General features: G+C 42.3%; 2 protein-coding genes across 3 annotated transcripts; both read right to left on the reverse strand.

The window, feature by feature from the left end:
• Positions 1-3,144: 3,144 nt before the first annotated feature.
• Positions 3,145-10,016, reverse strand: galm (galactose mutarotase). 2 transcript variants are annotated; one of them, XM_035605523.2, is made up of 9 exons: positions 9,882-10,016; positions 8,328-8,521; positions 7,507-7,661; positions 6,812-6,925; positions 6,485-6,577; positions 6,066-6,162; positions 3,990-4,140; positions 3,683-3,857; positions 3,145-3,513 (listed from the first exon to the last, which is right to left on the reverse strand). In XM_035605523.2, the coding sequence occupies exons 2-9, from the start codon at positions 8,512-8,514 to the stop codon at positions 3,322-3,324; spliced, it is 1,164 nt and encodes a 387-aa protein (XP_035461416.2). In that variant the 5' UTR covers positions 8,515-8,521; positions 9,882-10,016; the 3' UTR covers positions 3,145-3,321. The 2 variants fall into 2 exon arrangements, with proteins under 2 accessions (XP_035461416.2, XP_035461415.2); XM_035605522.2 differs by lacking the exon at positions 9,882-10,016 and adding an exon at positions 9,258-9,489.
• Positions 10,017-10,727: 711 nt separating this feature from the next.
• si:dkey-191g9.5 (rap1 GTPase-GDP dissociation stimulator 1) lies at positions 10,728-20,783 on the reverse strand. The gene is made up of 14 exons (XM_035605521.2): positions 20,482-20,783; positions 18,309-18,413; positions 17,965-18,087; positions 17,289-17,414; positions 16,855-16,983; positions 16,258-16,383; positions 15,912-16,055; positions 15,587-15,718; positions 15,162-15,296; positions 14,685-14,810; positions 14,328-14,467; positions 14,045-14,171; positions 12,859-12,987; positions 10,728-12,689 (listed from the first exon to the last, which is right to left on the reverse strand). Exons 1-14 carry the CDS (start codon positions 20,492-20,494, stop codon positions 12,562-12,564), a joined length of 1,683 nt encoding a protein of 560 aa, XP_035461414.1. The 5' UTR covers positions 20,495-20,783; the 3' UTR covers positions 10,728-12,561.
• Positions 20,784-21,631: the final 848 nt, after the last annotated feature.

Raw genomic sequence — 21,631 nt, forward strand, 5'->3', positions numbered from 1 at the left:
TTTGAATCTCTCTCCTAAATAAAATTGTTTTTTAACAACCGTCACCTTGAAGTCAAAGAGCACTAATATTTAACTGTAAAAGTTCTACATTACCAGTAGTGAGCAAAAATATGAAAGCATCATGAACAAAAATATAATTCAAGTACCAAAAGTACAGAATGCCCCTTGTTTGAATGTAAAACATTGAACTCAATCTTATTGTTAAATCTAAATATTACAGCTACAGTCAACAGCAAATGGAGTCAATTTTCTAAAAACTGAAATGATATGAACATAATAGGACCAAAATTGTAACGTCTTTGAGCCTGGATTGGATCTGAAGGAGACAGTTTTGGTACGTCAGCTGAATGTCATTGTGAAAATGCCCATTTGCTGAATATTTAGTTTTGATGACATTCAGATTAGATTATAAGGTGTTATTAGGTATACAGTCCCCTCATACACCAGTGTTTTATGTCTGTTCTTGTGGCCATCATGTCATTTAGTGGAAATATTTTGTTTCACTGACATTAAGTGTGTGTACTAAGAGTGAGAAAAAGTCCTGTAAAAGTGTTGTGGCGTTATGAAATTTTATATCCTGTCAAGAGTCCATTAATGCCCCATCTGTGGAATTCATTACCATGAACACACACACTGTACACTATTGTAGGCACTATTTCCCTTTTGTTTGATAGAACCACAGTGGCCAGCCGTACGTAAAACAATATGTGTGTGAGACTATCATCCACAGTAGGAACCAGTGTGTGTTCGAAACTGAGATCCACTAACAAAATAGGGAAGTATTGACAGAAGGAATAGCATTAGCGTCTGCACATTGTTGAATAAGAATAAGAAAACATTTGAATACTGCCAACCAAATCATTAATCCTACTAATTGACATGCAATGTAATATGGAGGGTTTGTCTATTATTTAAGGCTGGCTGAGTGATACTAATCCTGATGGGTGATTTGATCTTGACGTGTTAATGACGGAAGAGTGCCACTTTAGCTAAAGACTCTAAACACAACCCTTGCAGAAATTATGCAAGCCTAAAACGTGTCAGTGATGTAGCATGGGAGTGAAGTCACGGGCAGGATGAAGCAAACATAGCAGAGCCATGTCTTCTCACTTCCTGTGTAACCCTGCAGACACACTAGTAATCTTCCTCTTTGTGTGGTGTTTCCCAAACGGGCCGTTTCCACACTGGCGGCGTGATTCAGATCAGCTTTCAGTAGCACGGCCTGTACGACAAGACTGCAGGTGAAAGATGAGATTGTTGAAATGATCCTTTCACTTAATACTTCCAAAACACACACACACATTAATAATGGGTGGGGGAGTGGAGAGGGTAATGATGTCAGTAATTATATCAGCTTACATGCATACAAAACAGAGGACCTTTAATTATTACCTTGGGCGCTGGCATAGCTGCTCAAGCAGGGTATTGTTTTCCACCCTGTGTGTGTGTGTGTGTGTGTGTGTGCGTGTCTATGTGTGTGTGTGTATGCACACACACAACGCATGAGTGAAATTTTACCAAACTTGGTGGGATTATTGCATTTCTCCAGATGATTCACTTCTGAGGATGACTGGTCAAAGTTGAAGGTAAAAAAAATATATGAAAAAATACACATTTTCCATTATAAAGATAAACAATCTAAACACTTGTTATCAATCAGAAAATGATTCCCCGTCATATGACGATGATACGTTCATGATTGGTAATGGCCACGATTACAGACACCTGACGGTGACCGGCAATGACAAATATCTAATGGAAAGTTTTTGCATGCAGATTTTCTCCCAGGTTTTTTTCTGCAGCAAAGACAATAAAGAATTTTTTCACTTTACATGAGATTACGTCCTCTTAGGCAGCAGAGCATGTGGCGGCGGTCGTCAGAGACTCCTGCAGGTTAAACTGGACAAACCAAACCATTTTAAAGGTAATTAAACTCATTTACTGTAGATGGACATGGAAACAATTGCGAGCCTAGCAACTTAAGAACACTACATATAAGCCACACTGCAACGTATCATAGTTAGACTGAAAACAGGAAACTGTCAGGAAATTGTAAGTACTTCCTTTTGATCCTTTGAGAAGAAAAACATATTGTCTCATTTCAAAGGTTTCAGTATCTGCTCTCACTCTCTCTCTTAAGAGGAACTGTAGTCTGCAGAGTTCTTCTGTTCATTTGGTTTCGGCGCGCTGCAACAAATCTATTGGCTGCACGAGTCTTACGCTGGATGGAGAACTTTGGACGGAAACCCGTCATAGTGGTCGAAAACATAAACCCCTGCATCTCTCGTGAGTCATCTTTTTTTAACCGGCGCAACCAGTAGTTTTTTCATGGAGGTTGTGGTAAAGTATCTGTCAATGTATGAAATGACCAGGAAAAAAGTTAAATCGTTCATGAAACTTGCCACGAGAATTTCACATTATCTGATTGATTAATTGCAGCATGAACAGGAGGAATGATTTGACCAGTTTTAGTGATCAATAGTCACCTGACAGTTGTTTGTAAAAGGTTTGGACCTGTTCTTTAAGACAAATGTGGCACGATTAATTTTCTCGTCAGTCCTCAAACAGTAAATGAACAGCCGGTTGAGGAAACCCACTACACTGAAAAGTTGCCAGCGCTCTGTGAATCAGAGCTCTCACCCGGCTCTGCGTAAAATTCAGCTGCAGCTTCTCACTGCTGACTGTGAAGTCGTTCACACACACTGCTTCTCCGCAGTCACACGTGGAGCTTCGATAAGCCACACAGCCACTGTTTTTTGTTGTTGCTCTTTACTACATCTCTGAGGGAAGTGATATTCACAATTTTATATAAAAACCCTCCTTGAGTGATGGATGAGGGTTTGCTATAGCAACACAACATGTCTCTTGGCAGTGTAGTAGGATGCCATTTCGCCCCAAAACCAAGTGCTTACCTAATGGACTAGGAATAGTTCGGCTTGTGTAAGCATGTTGAACACACACAGAGGTGAAGACACACACACACACACACACACACACAATGCTACAACATTAACAGTGTGCACAGCCACAGTCTCACTGACGTCCAATTTTAAATACCCCACAATCTGGACAGATGGACTACAATCGTTCAGTGGACAGGAACAAATCTGACACATCATAACCAACTCCACACACACACACAGATTGAGTGAGTAAGCTCTTTAATACTAATTATCAAATAACAAATAACATTACGGCAAACAGGGTTAGTCAACATCCTGTCACTGGCCCACACCACACATGTCAATATTCAGCCGGATAGGGAAGATAAGTTCTTCACATTTAAAAAAAAAGAATTAGCAAGGAATTACAGTTACACAGTCAGGAAATAAATGTGGACTGAAAAAGCTGCTGTGTTTTGTACAATGAATGAACAGACTTCAAGTTCTCCTCCTTCTCCTCCTCCTTCTCTTCCCCCCGTTGGGAGACGTCAGAGCAGACAATGGTGAAGGTGAAGTGAGTGACATGTCTGTACTCCTCACCGGGACGCAGGAGGCAGTCAGGAAATGAAGCCTGAATACACACAGAAGGACACACAGACAGACGAGTGTTTAAAATAGTAAAATAATAAGTTGAACATGCTAAAAAGTATGGGAATAAATGTATTAATGATCTTGGTGTATTACTATTATTAGCTGATAGTAGTTGTATTCAACAGGAGATCACTCCAAAAACATCATACCTGGTTGACAGCATCAGGCCAATTCTGCGTCTCCAGACAGAAGGAGCTGTGCTTCCCATACCTGGCCCCGCCCTTTCCTGTCATCGAGCCATCCAGGAAGTTGGCAGTGTAGAGCTGAACTCCTGGCTGGCTGGTAGATACCTCCAGGACACGGCCAGTGGGCGGGTGACACACCCTGAGGAGAAGAGAGAAGTTTCACTGCTCGAAATTTATTAAAGAAAAAGGCATTTGGGTGTGTGTGTGTGTGTGTGTGTGTGTGTGTGTGTGTGTGTGTGCGTTTGTGTGAGAGAGAGAAAAGGCAGCAAACCTGGCAGCATGTCTCTCTGCGTAGGGTTCTCCGGGAGATGAAAGACAGAAGTTGTGGTCAAACCCTGGACCTGGAACCTCCTTCAGCCGAGGGCCGATTAGAACAGGCTCCCTGAGGTCAAAGGGCGTGCCCTCCACTGATCTGACCTCTCCTGTGGATACATGAGGTTATTGATTGGGATTGAGGGGTCACATGGTACAAGGAACGTGCACAGACAGAGCAAATAGTTCCAGATCCGGAAAGTGCAGCCAGTGTGGAAGTGCCCGAAAACCTGTATTCTCTCCAATGACCAGCAGATGGCAACTCCACTGGCTGCAAAAGGAAGTTTGTTGAAGACTATGAGAAAACGACTACTACTCACTTGAATAATAGCTGCAGAGTTTATGATCTCAATCTATAATTTCAAGTCTTCTTCAATACAGCACAATGATCCTTTTGTAAATTATGGTTCCGTTTAGAGTAAAATAGACGATAAAGCACGGTGTGCATTGGGGGCGTGGTTACAGTGTGATACACCAATACCCAATCCTCCAAAAATCTCACTGAGCAGCTCACTTAACCGTTTTCCAATTTCTCTGTCCATCCCAAACACAGTGAAACAACACACTAGAGTTTTTCCCAATTTATACCGCTTATATTTGAGCAAGAAAAACAGTTTTAGTCTGAACAGACGGCTGAAATAGAAAGAGAACACACAAAGAGAACACACAGATTTCACTGTATAACTGGCTTAGCGTGGACTCCCACGCTCTTAACTAGCCTCTTGTTCAGCATTTAACAGACACAAAGCACCGGTTTTGAGCACAGATCACTATTTTTAACTAAGCACGACACAGAGTAGATCCCATGTTCTTAAAGTCACGTTCTAATTCCCCCCCTTGCGGTGGATTAACACTGTAGCACAGATTCTGTGACACATATAAGCAGTCATTAGCTCCTCTGTCTCCGGGGGGAAAACCAAAGATAATTGCAGAGTAATGATAATGTTTGTCTGACAGAGCACGAAGAAACACACTCCCACACAAAAGAACAAAGTGTTTGTGCTTCCACGCTTCTATTAACCATGGTATGATAGCAAGGGGTAAGAAGAAAAGAGCCTTCTGCCGAGTAATTTAAAGACAAGAGATATCACTAGAGCTTTATATGTAACGAAAACAGCCAAGAAAAACAAACAGGATGATAAAAGTAGTGTATTTATAGTAACATGCAGGAAATCAAGTGGCCAGTTGCTGCCTGGAGCCTTTGAGTGATTCAAAGGATTTTTTTTTTCTTCTTACTGGGCCAACGTTTTCTAGTAAAAATGAAGAGTCATTCATCATTCATTCATCTGACAGTTGTTGTTTCCAAAAAAAAACTGTGATGCATCGCGATGCTGCTGGGAATGAAAGCTCGACACCTCTGGTCTTAACCACAAATTATGCTTATTTTTACAGTCCAGAGTATTTGGACGGGTTCATAGTTTTAGGCAACTTTCCACTGTTTAACAGCTAAAAAAAAGACACAAAGCCCAAGAAACATTTAGTTGCCATGTGTCCAGATACTTTTGAACCTAAAGAACTATGGACGCTGTGTGTTTTTAAAGGGCTCAGTCAAAGCTGAGACCTGGTTTTCATGTAGTATACATTATTTTATAGAAAATTGAATGTGCAGAAACCCAGAGCATAAAAAAATGAAAGTGTGGAACAGTCCAAAGCAAATCCATATGTTCATTAGCTAGACATACAGCTCACATACACACCTACAGGCAGTTTCTAAGGTCCATTCAGTCGCAATATTACATTTCCATAAATAATTAAAATATAATGACTCTGTGGCCACTAGTGGAGAAGCCTTTGTTATTGAGAGGAGCAAAGTGGTCATGTGAAATTATTGATTATACTGTAATTAACCAGTGTTGAGGTTGATGCATTGAAAGAACATCAAATACGACATGAGGCCACAACAAAACAGGTAATGTTTTATCTGTAATGTAACATTTTTTAAATATTAATGACACCATTCATGGACAACTGGTAAACTGGGTTCACCGACCGGTTCTTTTTTTGAGAAACAACGTGCGTGATGTAAATGTTTTACCTGTAGGAATCGATGTGTCGTCCACGGGCAGGTAGGACTGAGCACTGATGGACACTTGATGGTCGTAGATATCTGCTGCACCCTGCCCACACACACCCTGCCCACGCACACACACACACCTTTGACATCTTTACGACTTCTGGTTACAATAAAATACAGATATTCGTGACCCTACGTGGAGGAATTTCACTGTTTTCGGTGACCTCCTGACCTGAGATGGAGACTCAGAAGACTCAAATAAAGTATCATGAAAAAATGTTTTCTCTCTACATTTGTGAATTGTCTTAATAAACAGTGGATTGAAACAGTGGCCTTCTTTCGTATTTTGTATTTCCTCCTGTATGTCCTACACCTTCCCTACCGAAAATACAGATCTGACAGTTTGGATGATCACTTATCATCATATCATGTGCCCTTACCTGTCCAGCCAGGTTGAAGTAGGAGTGGTTGGTGAGGTTGATGGGGGTGGTTTTGGTAGAACTGGCTTGGTATGCAGCAGTTAGTGTTTCCCCCTGTACAAACAACTCAGACCTTAAAAAAACGTACATCTGCGAGCCATTTATTCATATGCAAAGGTAATCATATGTATGTGGGAATGCTTGTGTGTGTGTGACGGCATAAATACAATAAATACTGGTCTATCATTATGATTCCTAGGAGGTCATAATCACTAATTTGTTTTAGGGTTAGGGTGATGTGCTACAGTACATATTAGTTTGTACAGTTCTGAAACCAGGTGTGTTTACCTTCAGGGTGTAGGTGACAGAGACCTGAACCTCACCAGGATAACCCTGGTCTCCATCTGGACTGGTAAGACTCAGCTGCACGCCACCCTCCACTGCTGTAGCGAGCCAGATTGCCTGTCAAACACATACATACACAGTGTCTTAATTTGCGCTCTTAGACACAGCAATCGAGTTTTATGCATATATAGTTCATACAGGACGTGTATAAAGTAAGTTCTCCTTGACACCAAGCAGCGTTTGCTTTTGGGCAGGTGAGAACAATGTCATTCTTACACTAGTTGCAACAAGCCATAGCAGTCAGCAAAAAAGAAAAATCCCAAATGCAAGGGATTATAGGTAATTAGGTTGTCTGGCCATTCATCAGTCCCACAAATCCTGGCATAACAAAATGGCCTGTATTGTTGGATGCTTATTTCCCTTACTCGATTCCTTTATGTGTTCAAACCGGAATAAAATTTTAGGAGTGACAGGCACAAACACGCACATGCAATGCAGCGTGTCCCTGGCCTATGATATTTTGAGTCTGCAACTAATATTATGACTTTATTTGGAAACCCTCACTTACCTGCAACTGGGAAGTGAAACCTACAGTAGCTATGTGAAATTAATACAAAAATGGAAAAAAAAGGGACTTGTTAAAAACTTTCTACAAGCTCATTCTAGTTGATCAAACCCAAACATATTCACTTGCTCACCTTGTCGAAGCCCCGCAGCCCTCCGTGCAGTGCATTGGGCCCATTGTTGATATCCAGCTTGTACTCTTTTCCATCCACTTCAAAGCGTCCCGCTGCAATCCTGTTGGCCACACGTCCCACTACAGCGCCCAGGTAGCGCTTATCTGACATGTAACCTGACAACACAACACAGGTTCCCCTTATTCACCCTCACCGACGTTTTAAGCGTAGTTAGCTTCTTTAATTTGACTAGAATGAGACAAAACAAACCTATGAACATTTTAATTTAGTTTAAATAAGGGACCACACCAGCTGCAACGTCTGTCATCATGTGGCAGTTTTGTCCCAAGAGTACTCAAAAGTCATTACTACATTATCACGAGCGCTCAGTGGGCATTACTAAATTATTACATGAGTACTCTATAGTCATTATTACCTGAGTTCCCAGTAGTTTGTAGAATAATATTAAAAAAGGACTCAATAGTCTTTACTACATTATCACATGGGTACTCGGTAGCCATTACCACACAAGTTCTCAGTAGTCTTTCCTACATTATTAAATGAGTATTCAACAGTCACTACCCAATTATTACATGAGAAGACAGTAGTCATCACTACGTTATTACATAAGCACTCATTTATTACTACATTATCACATGAGTACGCTGTAGTCATTGGCACTAAGTAGTCTTTACTATATTATAACATGAGTTCTCAGTGGTCATTATACATTATTACATGGGCAATCAGTAGTCGATACTACATAAGTTGTTTATACTACATTATAAATGAGCAATAATTACTTATCGGTCAGACCACACCCACAGTGAACTCCCTCCTACCTTCCAGGTCGTCGTAGCCCAAGACGATGTCTCCCATCTGACCATCTTTCCCTCTGCTGCACACAGACCTGATGATTGCACCCAGGGTGAGGATCTCCACCCGGACCGAGGGGGACTGGAGGACCCACAAGTCCACGCTGCCCAGGCCGGACTCCTCTCCCCACAGCCAATGCCTCACGTCAGTCATCTTGGATCTTCCAAGAAACATTTTTGAAAATGGTTGCATATTTGTTAAAAATCCAAAAACTGACATCTCTCATTTATTCAACTATTCAGACACTTCAATTTTTTTTAGAGGCCCCTTTGGCAGCATTGAGTCTTTCGTGGTTAAGTCCGTACAAGCTTTGCACACCTGGATCTGGTGGCTTTATGTTTTTTGGGGGGTTGGGGTCTATGGTTTGGCTTCTCTAGCTACTTTCATCCCTCCGTCAGATGTGACCAGTCTCACTATTATCATTATTATCATCATTATAACAGCTAGTCTGACAATCAAGACTCTCCAGTGTAGTCCAACAGTCCATGTATGCTTTGGGTCACTGTCATGTTTAAGATGAACAATCGCCCCAGTCTCAGGTTGCATCGGCCTGGATCAGGTTTTTTGTCGAAGGGTATTCTCTAGCTACATTCAACCCCTAGTCTCACTATTCTTATTATTCTTATTATCATCATTATAACAACTGGTCTGACAATGCTTTTCAATTCAACAGCTACCCAACTTGTCCTCTTCCCACTCTCCTCTCAAGCCGACCAGTCAAGGCAGACACTCCCTCTTTTTTAAAGTGCCTTGAGGTTAACGTGTGTTGTGATTTGAATTTAATTGAATCCGAACAATGAGCGGCGTCTTCCTGCCCCGGTAACTCAAGTCGACTGTACAGCCCTCGCTATGGAAAAGTCCTGAATGGTGGTTCTAAAACGTCTTCCTTTTCACACCTGTTGGGGAGACAACGCCACGGGGACACCACAGAACTGTACACGCGGGCTTTACGCCCTGCACCTGATGTATTACTTTGCCACAGTTGTCTCACAGAGCATTCCTCTGACTCGTCCTGACATGCACGCGTGAACTGAAGGACCTGCCGCCTTTTCTGAACTACAAGCATGTCCAATAAATCAGCTCAGTTTGCCACGGTTGGACTCCAGTGGAGTTCTACGCAACATCCCAGCGACGGAGACAGCAAACCGGAAGCAGCTGACCCCATTTTGGACCAAAGGAAGGACTTGATACCTTTTGAAAGTGTGAGATTGCATTTTTTGATTGTTCACAATGTCGTACACATGTTGTGTAACGTGTTTTCACCTCACGTCAATGTGGCTCATCGGCTGTAGACTTTAGTGCAAAAGTGCATTTGAATTTGAATGTACAGCACGACAATATGTGCAGATAGTGAATGTTTTCGGATGAAACATAACCGTCCAGATCCCCAAAAAACTTCAGGGACAGTTGATTTACTCAACTGACTCTTACTTACTGACAGCTACTGTAATCGTGTGTGTGAACAATGTACACGCGTCCACGTTGCGGAAAAAATGTAGTGTCACTGATCCATTTCTCACCTCTGAACACAGAAGACTTCGGCACGTCAACGTGTTTACACCGTTTACACTGGACTTCCTGACACGATGACGCGTTCAGAGGGCGGGGCCGCGCGTGTTCCCTGCGCACGGACTTACAGGCGGCCAGGTCGGCACGTGCGTAACGGCAGTTGGTAACGGGCGCCGCCGAGGACGGAGCATGACTGAAGTCGCTATAAATAAATGTATAAATACATTTAAAGCATTTATTCATTCTTTTATCAATTTATTTCTACATGTATTTCTTTATTTCTTTATTTCTGCATTTGTTTCAACATTTATTTAGTCTTTTATCAATTTATTTATACATTCATTTCTTCATTTCTTCATTTATTTCAGCATTTATTTATTCTTTTATCAATGTATTCATTCATTTATTTATGGATTTATTTATTTAGTCATTTATTTTAGCATTAATATATTTATTTCTGTATTAATTTAGTCATTTATTTTAGCATTTATTTATTTATGTATTTATTTAGTCATTTAATTATGCATATATTCATTCAGTCATTTATTTTAGAATTTATTCATTTATTTATGTATTTATTTAGTCACTTATTTATGCATATATTTATTAAGTCATTTATTTAAGAATGTAATAATCTATTTCTGTATTTATTTAGTCATTTATTCATGCATATATTTATTGAGACTTAAGTCATGTTCCGTCGGATTAACCACCTAACCCTGGCAGAGTGTGACACAGTGTTCCTCCCAATTTAAATGCAGCTGACAAAGAAATTTACAATTTTAATTAGAATTTTAAAAAAGGGAAATGTATTTAACTCTGGCGACTGTGTAAGTAAAACACATCATTCTGAGAAAGACATTGCCTAACTATATTCCCACTCTCTCAAGAACAAAGCCCCTGTTAAATGTCAAAATGCCCTTCCTGAAAAATATACAGATTTGTTCACAAATGTTAAATGATATCTAGTCATGTATACAGAGTTAATGTCAATACAGATATTACATGAAACATTACAGTAAACCTGTTGCCTTATGTCCATTGACAGATATTCATCTTTGTTTGATTGTCCTTTGTGTGCCCTGTTGCATTTGCAACCACAACCAACTGTATATCATGAAAGAAGCACATTTCTACATCACCGCTCGCAGTCAATCCACCATATGTTACTCTTTGTCAAGATGTGCTTGTGAATGTCGAAAATCCTCATCACATTCGGACCACAATAAAAATAATTTTCCTGTAGTGATCCAAATGCTTGCGACAAACATAATTTTGAAGAATTTTTTCTTACTTGTGTTTAAAGTTTTTATCCACACTTGCTAGCACAGTAACACGATTCAAGCACTCATATAGATGCATGTAAGTTATATACAATACAATGTGTATTGAAGGAGATCAGGACGCTATGAGGGAGAAAACCAAAACATTTACATTTACATTTACTCATTTGGCAGACGCTTTTAGCCCAAAGAGACTTTCAACTGGGAGACAACACTATGGCTGCGGTACAGAATGAGAGCTTGACGTTATTACTAGATCTGTTCAATGAGACAAAGTGTGGGAAATCCAGTTCACCATAAAGGTTTAAGGACCACAGTATAGATCATGCCATGCAGATTTATTGCTTGTTAATGTGGCTCCATTAGGAGGTTTGTTGGACTCGCCTCTTCGGGATGCCCGGGGCGATATACAGACAAGGACGCTCTGCTTTTAAAGTGCTTGGATGGTGGATGATGAGTAGCGTGTTTAAGATTCTGGCGATGCAAGTCTTTGGTCATCTTGACCAGCTTGTGAAAATTAATCCTCAGTGTTAAATGTCAATTTGGCACCACTGATAAACTGTGAAAACAAGCCCAAAGCACTGCGCATCCCCTTTCATACCAACGACCGTAGCCAGTGATCTTATCTGTGACTGGAGTCATTATAATTCAAAAAATAATTGAAAGATATATTAAGTCAAACAGTCAATTGCAGGAGCGGTTGACTACTTGGATTCAGTCACAGCCAATGAGGTTTTCTTTATTTAAGTTCTTTTTGTCATTGATAAAAAACAAAAACAATATTCAAACTCCACCCACTGATGAAGGCCATGGGATGTTGCTGAAAGCTCTGAAGTAAATGTATAGATATAGAAAAAGAAAAGTCTGTGCTGTTTCTTTGTTCAAATATTTTCAACATATTTCTTTGTACATTTCTGAATCTTGTAGGACTATCGAAGATTTTGTGATTCCCTCTTCTGCCACCACTAGTGAAACATTTACTGTACATTTGTTTACAAGAAATGATGATGATGATGATGATGATGATGATGATGATGATGATGATAAACAGGTTACTATCTATGCTCCCACCCGAATGAACCACTTTGGTTTGAATGGCCTCATGGCATTTTGTTTAGCCCAACACTCACATCAAACATTGAAATTTTAGTCCTACTTGTGTTCATAGTTTAAAAACTGGAAAATCTGACAGTATGTTTATTCCTCCTGTGAACACTGCAGCCACTGGGGGCCGCTATTGGGCACACAGGATATTATTGCAATAAACAAAAAAGCTGACTTTTTTTTAGAAGCCAAATCGATATTTAGCAACACCTGTGCAGTGAGATCATTTTTGAAGTATGTGATTGAATAAGCCGGATAAATCCATACAGCAGATGAGACCCTTTGTTTGCCGCAGTGTGCTGGTTTAGCTGGTGTCACCGAGAATGGCCAGTAGGGAACTGGCCTGTGAGGCGAGTTTACTGCTGCTATGGTCTGTCAGTTTGCTCAGGCTTTGCTTCATGTTCACAGAGTTCAACTCCTCCTTCATCACACCTGGAGCAGACAAGGGTTGGAAAAAGAAGAGAGAGACAAGTGTGAGGTGGGCTGCAACTAGCAGCGGTAAAAAAAAAAGTGCAGATAAGCTGTATTCAGGCCTCTGTGAACATATGTGTTTGCATGAATCTTAGGCGTTGTGTGCATGTCGTAAAATCGGAACACATACTGGAGTTGGCCAGGCTGCAGACGAGCCCTAAAGCGCTGAACTTGACTTCGACCGCCCCCACGGGATCCTCCAACATCTTCTTGAGCATGGACAACAGCTCCGCCTCCCCAAATGGACCCTTCACACACTCTGCAGTTAACATACAAACCCACACAGACGCACACATGTGGGTAAACACACACACACACACACACACACACACACACACACACACACACACACACATGCATTTTGAAATGTACAACAATTTGTTCCGGATTTATCATAGACTCAAACTGATCTGTCAGCTGTCAAACCAAACGAGTGAGTAGATGGAAGATTTCATCTTCGTTGTTATCAGGCAGCACTTGTATGTCATCGTCATTTGGCTGTAGTTTAATCTCTAAGGTGGCTCCGAAGCTTAATTTGATTAATCTAATTGATCATCTGCGTTTATTTGATACTATACGAGCAAACTCTTTGATTCCTTTGTTTTGTGCGGGGGTTTATCTTTCTTCCACTTGAGTAGTGGAACATACTGACATGTTTCACAGCATCTATTTTAAGTCTGGGGTTATTAATAAACCCTGGTGAGCCTGAGGCGGAGCTGTCCAACCTCTATGGTGCTGATTATTATTCATACACAGGGGCAGTTTTTTCCCCCCTGGTCTGTTTTTTTTCTTCCATTTGAATAAAACATAAATCAGCCTCTTATACTACCCTAGATTGTCTTCTCCAATTTAATTGTATTTCTCAGTAAAATTTCCCGTTGTGATGCTACACTTCTGAGCTGCTGTGTCAAATTTGGAAATTCGCCTACGGGGATCAATGAAGGATACATCTTTTTTATCTTATGTTATCTTATATCACGTCAGAAACATTGCAGCTATGTGTTATAGTACACAAACGATGCACAGTTTAAGCAATTAAGAACCAGAACTGAAGACACTACAGAGCAGCCTCACCGAGTTCAACACAACAAGAAACCAAGTGGAGAGTTAGTTTGTGCAGAGCATCGATGGCGTCTCCAATGTTAGACTAATAGACCTTCAGTTCTGGCAGTTCTGTTATGAAAGCAAAGACACGTACACGCTCCGCAGCCTCTCTGAGAACTCGCGTGGTCAAGCTTCCCAGCTGTGACTCTGACAGCCCAGACAAATTCGTACCCAGAACTTTTGACTTTACACGGTTTCTGAAATTGCTTTACCAAGGTCAATGGCAGATGCTATTGCCAGGGCAACCAGGGCCTCGTTCTGCATGATGACGTGCTCACTCGTCGCCATGGAGATAAGGTGCCGAACCCCATCTGCTTTGGCAACAGCATGGACGACTTCCTGTCAGAGAGGGGAAATCAGCTCATTACATAAAGTGTGTGTGTGTGTGTGTGTGTGTGTGTGTGTGTGTGTGTGTGTGTGTGTGTGCAAACAGTAGACTCCAACAAATTGGCCGTGGTCAGTCTTAAACTGTCAGATCAAAATAACTGGACTCACTGTGCTGCGGCTGTGCCTGATGAGGGCAGCCAGCAGGCGGCTCGCTTCTCCTCGGACTCCTGCGTGATCTTTGGCTTCACACCATTCCATGATCCGAGCCAGCAGCACAGCATCTCTCCCCAGCACCAAGGCGGCCTCCTCTGACACACACACACACACGCACACACGCACACGCACACGCACATACGCACATACGCACACACACATACGCACACGCACATACGCACACACGCACACACACGCACACGCACAGCAGAGAAGAGGGAAAATATTTTGAATGAGAACAAAATAGGATATATGGCCCCAAAACAAAAAGACAAAAAGTTTTCTTTACGGTAAACCAACCGTTAAACTCACCATGTCCATCCACCATCATGCGTAGTGTACCCAGCAGTTTGAACTGAACCGGGGGCATGTCAGAGCGCAGCAGGCCCTTAATCCTCTCAGTCACCCCGTCCTCCAGCATCCGCACTTTGTTAGTGGCTGGAAGACACGGATGTCGAACTGATGAGTGTCCAATGTAAGTGGTATGTGTGTGTGCGTTTGCATGTATTGTTTGGTATAGTTTATAAGGACAATACACTTCAGTACCAATGCTATTGTAAATATCATTGGACTGTAAGAATTTAAGCATTTTTAAGTGACTGTGTTCAGACTGACCCATGTAATGTACTTTTGGACATTTGCCCATCGAAAAAAACAAGTCGTTTTTGAAGATGACAGCATGTGAATGTTGGGTGCCTTTTGAATTTGTCCTTAAAAATATACGGTTTCAGTGTCAAGTAATTACATTTCGTCACGGGAACCACATGCTGTTTTACTTTAAATCCGTACCAGGAATGGCCAGGTTCCTCAGCGCACTCAGACCGGCGTGTTGAACAGACACATCTCCCTCGTCGACGTGTTGCTCCAACAAGGTCAGGATGTGAGGAACCACCCCAAGGTCCAGCATCTTCACGCAATTACTGTCTGAAGGAAACACAGCGGGCGGTATATATACAACTTTGACAGTCTCGACACCTCACACAAACTCAGTTTTAAATTCAAATGATGCAATATTTTTTTACTTTCAAATTAGCCAGCATGTGATCTTTTGAACTGTGACGTCTTTCAGAGACACAAAGTCTGTCTGATTTACAACTGTTTTGCACCAGAACACATTTTAAATTTGTGTCGGACCAAATCACACTCAAATCCATGTACCGGTCTCGCAACAACCACGGCCTGTATAGGCAACACCTCACTGAGACAGATCTCACCGTTCCTGGCGAAGTTGGCGATGGCCAAGGCTCCGGACAACTGCAGCTGAGTGTTGGTGCTCTGGAGCCAGGACAGAACATCCTGATACACCAGACCTGATCCCTCACCAAAACACTTCTGCATAGACTCATCTGTCACACACACACACACACACACACACACACACACACTCACACACACACACACACACACACACACACACACACACACACACACACACACACTTAATTCAAGTAATTGTCGTCTTTGGCTGTCTTTTCCGTTCTTGCTGCTCTTGGCATGGACACATTCAGAGATGTCCAACATGGACTAGAACTAACTCACCTCCTAAAAGCAGGGACACTATTAGGTTGGAGGCGATCTTGATGCTGCAGAGGTCGTGGGGGTCACAACCTCCCTGCAGGCCCCGAATCATCTCCGATAGAGCCTCTGGTACCCCTGACTCTGCAAATTGCAGCTTCAGTGTATCTGTTGGTGCAGGCACAACAAGGCAAGCTTCAAAACAGCCAACGTTATCTTTCAAAAAATTTAAAACGTAATGAAAAAGACAAAAAACTAATGTTTGAACTTCTGCAGGACTGTATGTAGAACATAGCTTGATGAAACTAGAGTTTCCTCAGAGAGTGCTCCCTCCCCACGCCTCCTCCCTGAGGCACCCTGCAGGTCTCACCACTCTCGCCCAGTGCACCCAGTATTTCCAGGATGACGTGTCGTCGCTCCGCATCGGGAGCCCGTTTCAGCTGAAACGTCAGGACATCTGCCACATCCACATCTGCCAGGGCTTCTCTCGCCGAGTCTGCACACACAAGGGTGTATAACCATAGACAGTGTTGGAGGTAAGTAATCAAGTAGAGCTTGTTTCCTGCTCTTGTCTTAATAAGGGCTTCAATTAAAACATACAAGCGGAAACAGCGTAATTACACCGCCCATTCTTTCGAGACAAGCTTTGTTGCGATGTAAGCTGTTACTTCGGCTCATTGTTTGATATTTTCCATGATGAAAATTAGTTGGGTAAGCTCAGAAGAATGAGTGTGGATTTGTCTATTTCTTCTTCCCACTGATTTCTCTTGGCACAGTGCACAAAGAAACGCCTGATGGCTGTTACAATAGTGAGTGACGTGGGAAACCCATGAGAGCAAATGGAGGACGCGTAAACGTAACACGGATGATCAAGAATTTCAGGGGAACTGAGGTCTGAACTGAGAAGGACACATGTGACAACTAATCAATAATAAATGACTAATATACAACTGCTTTAAATAATCACCCATGTCAGCCAGGTTACAGAGGGCCAGCAGGCAGACGTTAACCAGGGGGTCGTTGCCTGGATACGTCTTCATTATGGACACCAGTCTGGGTATTACGCCGCTCTGGACTAACAGGTCCTGTTGGTACGCTGGGTCAGAGAGAGAGAGAGAGTGGGACTGATCAAAGCGGCAGAGAAAACATTTTTTACTTATTGGTCATTTCATTGCTTCCCTGGATAACACAGTTACTTATTATTGCAAACAATTCATCCAAGTTGATGGAGTGGATATAAAAGAATTCTTTTGTGTTTGAAAAAGATGAGCCATTATCATAGCACCTATTCAAGGCTGAGGACTGACTTGCTGTCTGTCGCTCCCCGTGAGCCGCAACAGAACAGTCACTGCCTCGTCAGCACACTGTTCATCATCGGTAATTTCCTCTACGCCAACTCACAGTTGTCAAAGCAGATGCGTCCGATGGCTCTGCCGGTGTTCAGCAGCATCTCCTGGTCACTGCTGTTCAGATGGGGAACCAGTGCCTTCACCAGGCCTGCCTCGATGCACGGCTCCCTGACTGCAGCTACGACACACACACACATACACACACACCACACACACACACACACACACACACAAAGATAAGATTTTACCTCTTCAGCGCTGGTATTTTTTGACGTGGCTTGCTACTATGGCACCACACTAAATCAGTCTGTGGCAATGTCCTTAAAAAATAATCATGGTTTTCCTCCAGTGAAGTCAGATTTAATTTATGTTGGCCAGTATTACAAATCACAAATTTTCACAAACCCCTCTGTCCACACAGCCCGAAACCTGATAAGCAAAAAAAATGGAATAAAACTGAGAAAGAGCAACACAAGGATTTTTTTCCCAGGACAGACTGAGAGGGATTAGTTGTGGTTTTGCACAGAATAGTGCAACGACAATCAGGATGACAACATTATAGATCATTAACGTATATGATTAATATGATCTAGGAGGAAGTTGAGCAACTTGCAGGAGCCTGCCTCATTCCATTGCTATTTGCTGGTGCAATATTGCAAATTGTATCTTGTTTTTTAAAATCCAAGAATAGAACAACTGATAAGAAGTATAGCGGGATCCTACTCTACCTTCTCGGGCCATCTCCGCCACCATCAGAGCCACCTGGCAGCTCAGGCTGTTCTTACTCCGTAAGGCCTGGGCCAGTGTCGGGAGAATCCCACTACTCACAATCGCAATGGCCGCATCTTTCTCTGTGGACACACAAATAACCTTTGTTTGAAAGAAAACAAGTGGCAGGATCACATTCGATCACAGGATATAATAGGTATGACTTGAAATCCAATGAGTGTGTGTGACCCAGATTTTGTGGGTGGTTGCAATTAATGGTAATGGTTGCTTCATTTATATGTATGTATATATATATATATATACACACACACATATATATAGGTATGTGTCTGACGTGACTTACTCTTTTCCAGTAGAGAAGCCAGCAGTGTGTCCAAATGAGGCTTGAGCTCCTCCACAATTAACTCTGTACTCACACTGATAGCCTTTAGTGCCTCGCTCAGAGAGTCTGAAACACACACACACACACACACAAAATGACATGAAAATGTGGAAAATATGCCATGGAAAACATTGAACAGTAACTGACCAAAATTATGGACTAATAAGACTAAGTTTTCCAGAAATCAAATGAAGTTCCATGCCACATCCAGGGACTCCTGCAGGTCACACACACACACACATATATATACAGGATCTGATTCTGAGTTACTGCCCAAATTATAAATATATATAAATATAGTTTGGGCAGTAACTCAGAATCAGATCCTTTCAAAACCCTGGCTGCTGAAGTGGTTCCCTGAACTGGCAGGGATTATTGCCACTTCATCTTCAGACCCCGTTTTGCGGGAGTCTGCAGTCTCTACACTCAGTGACACTCCAATAAGTGTAATGGAGAGGGCCTTGCATCGACTGCCGAGGGTTGTGACTCGTGGCCTTCCCTGTTGTGGCACATCAGCGACAGATCCAGTGACTCTCTTGCATGAGGCAGGCGGCTGATTGTGCTGCGATGACGCCCCAATCCGACGCTCGACTTCACCACAGCTGAGGCCTGTAAAGCCCCCATAGCACCTTCTCTTTGATGGACTTTTTTTGTGAGTGTCATTCTGGCTTATACTGAGTAGGAGATACACGCAGAATGTTATATCTCGGATCAGGATCAGCCCCTCATTCCGATAAAATGGAAACAAATCAGTCTTCCAGCCTGATTACGGCCATTTAACTCTAAGACTTTCTTTAACTTTCTTTCACTGCTGGCGTAGGATAAAACTCAGGAGCAAGGTTCAGGATCTAATGTACAAAACAATGCATCACATACAAACCTACAAACACACATACCCAGGAGAAACCTGCAGATCGTAATCACCTCAGCTAATCCCTTGTAAGTCGATTGAAAATAGCTTGAGTGGATGGGGCTACCAGGCTAATACAGCTAATACACGGCCTGGCCAGGTCAGGATCTAACCCCTGTGCCCTTGTGTGTGTGTGTGTGTGTGTGTGTGTGTGTGTGTGTGTGTGTGTGCGTGTGTGTGGGCGAGAGTGAGCGAAAGGGGGGAAGAGACCATGTGTTTAACCAGAGAGCAGGCAAGCAATTTACTAATCAGTCCCACAGAGTGCTGTGTGGAAGTCCCCAGAATGTTTATTACAGCTGCCTTAACCACCCTGCATGATTCCACGTATACAAACACGCGGTACGTGCATAATGTACTAATACATTACATGTAAGAGGTAGACAAAAATATCAGGAGCAAGTGCACGATCTACTCCGAAAAAACAAGAGTCCAGTGATAGATCCAATCACTGCGACTCTTGTGTTTAGTGGCGCTTGTACTGTCGGACGGCTGTTGATTCACCCCTATGATCATCTCTAAAATAAATGTACGATGCTCCGGGCATGATGGCTTTCCCACATCAGCAGTTAGGAGGGCGAATAACAGTCCTCAGCTGCAGCAGCAGCAGCCCTGGCTGCCGGTGAGGCTGGGTATTTGGGTGGTGCTGTGCTTGAAATGCATGAAAGCCACCGGCTGCACTGAATAGTTTATGTCCCCACACTCTCGAGCCAAGCAGCGCACTCTCACTGGCCACTGAGACAAACAGCTCGGTGTTGCTGGGATTGTCTGGTCAGAGCAAAGGACACTGGGGTGTGGTGCAATTCCCCGCCTTGCACCATAAAGGATGAAGATATAACTGTATCCAACGCAATAAAAATCCACCCATCTATCTATCTATCTATCTATCTATCTATCTATCCATCCATCCATCCATCTATCTATCTATCTATCTATATATCCATTCATCTATCTATCTATCTATCTATCTATCTATCTATATATCCATCCATCTATCTATCTATCTATCTATCTATCTATATATCCATCCATCCATCTATCTATCTATCTATCTATCTATCTATCTATCTATCTATCTATCTATCTCATACACACATTGGAACACACACACGTTCACATTCCATGGTGTGTGTTGCCTAAAATTACATAACCACAGCTGGTATTATACATCATCATCATCATCATCACACACACACACAAAGTAGGAGGATGTTAGATGCTACTCACCGGCGTCTGCCATGGCTGCTGTTCGGCAGTCTCTCTGTTGACTGGCTCGCTGCCTCTGCCTGCTAGCACTGTGTCTGGGTGTGTGTGTGTGTGTGTCTGTGTGTGTGTGTGTGTGTGTGTGCGTGCGTGTGTGTGTGCAGAGAAGCTCCCCTCCCTTCTTAAGGTCAGGTGTACCCCAACTCTGCCTCTCTCTGTCTGTTTCTCTCTCCTCCTCACTCTCACTCCCTCAATCTCATTATCCAGTTCTCTCTCTCTCCCTGCCCCCACTGAGCTTGTGCTCTCTCTCTCTCTCTGCTCATTTGCTCTCTGTTCCCACCTTACTCTCTCTCTCTCTCTCTCTCTCTCTCTCTCTCTCTCTCGCTCTCTCTCAATTCATAAATTCAAATAAACTAAACGTGTTGGTGATAGCATCTGCTGTTAACACAAACTATAAAAAAAATATATTTGAAATTTAACCAGCAACAGCATGAAACAAACAACTGAACCGAGGACAGTGGAGTCAGAAAAAAATACACAGTCACTAACGACATCTGGTCGTCTCTCATCTCCTTCCATTTGGAATTCTCCATCCTCCTCCCTTCACTACCTGATGCCTTAGTAGAAAGCATTCAGCTGCATTACCATTAGTGGCCACAGTGTGGCTTCAAAAATATCACTGGCTCATTAATATTCATTCAAAAAGTCTTTCTCAGTAAACAAAGTCGGAATTTGCTTAAAGCGGTCAGTCTCGATAGGCAGCTTCACCTCTAAAAAAAACTTCGGTTTTATTCACTACTTATAATATTGATGCTTAAAAAACATTTCTTGTTGTTATTCATTTTATTACGTCTCAGATGTCAATTTCAAAAAATTCAGAGACATTTGGTCCCTTGCCCAGTTTGAAAGGGCGGGTGTCCCATTGGCAGCTGAACACTAAAATGTTTCCGTACGACTAATCTTGGCTCCTAAAACTGAAGCTGAGGAAGATGAAGTGATGACTATACTGCTGCTGAAGCAGAGGAGAGACAAAGTTAATGTTGTAATGAGATCGATCACTATGAACTGTTTAGTTTGATAAACTCTCCAGATTCCAGACGGAAAACCCAATAATCTACTTTGATAACGCAAATCCTGCAGGGATCAAACAAGAGTCAACATTCAGATAAGGGCT

Source organism: Scophthalmus maximus, chromosome 10, assembly GCF_022379125.1.
Source record: "Scophthalmus maximus strain ysfricsl-2021 chromosome 10, ASM2237912v1, whole genome shotgun sequence".
NCBI lineage: Eukaryota > Metazoa > Chordata > Actinopteri > Pleuronectiformes > Scophthalmidae > Scophthalmus > Scophthalmus maximus.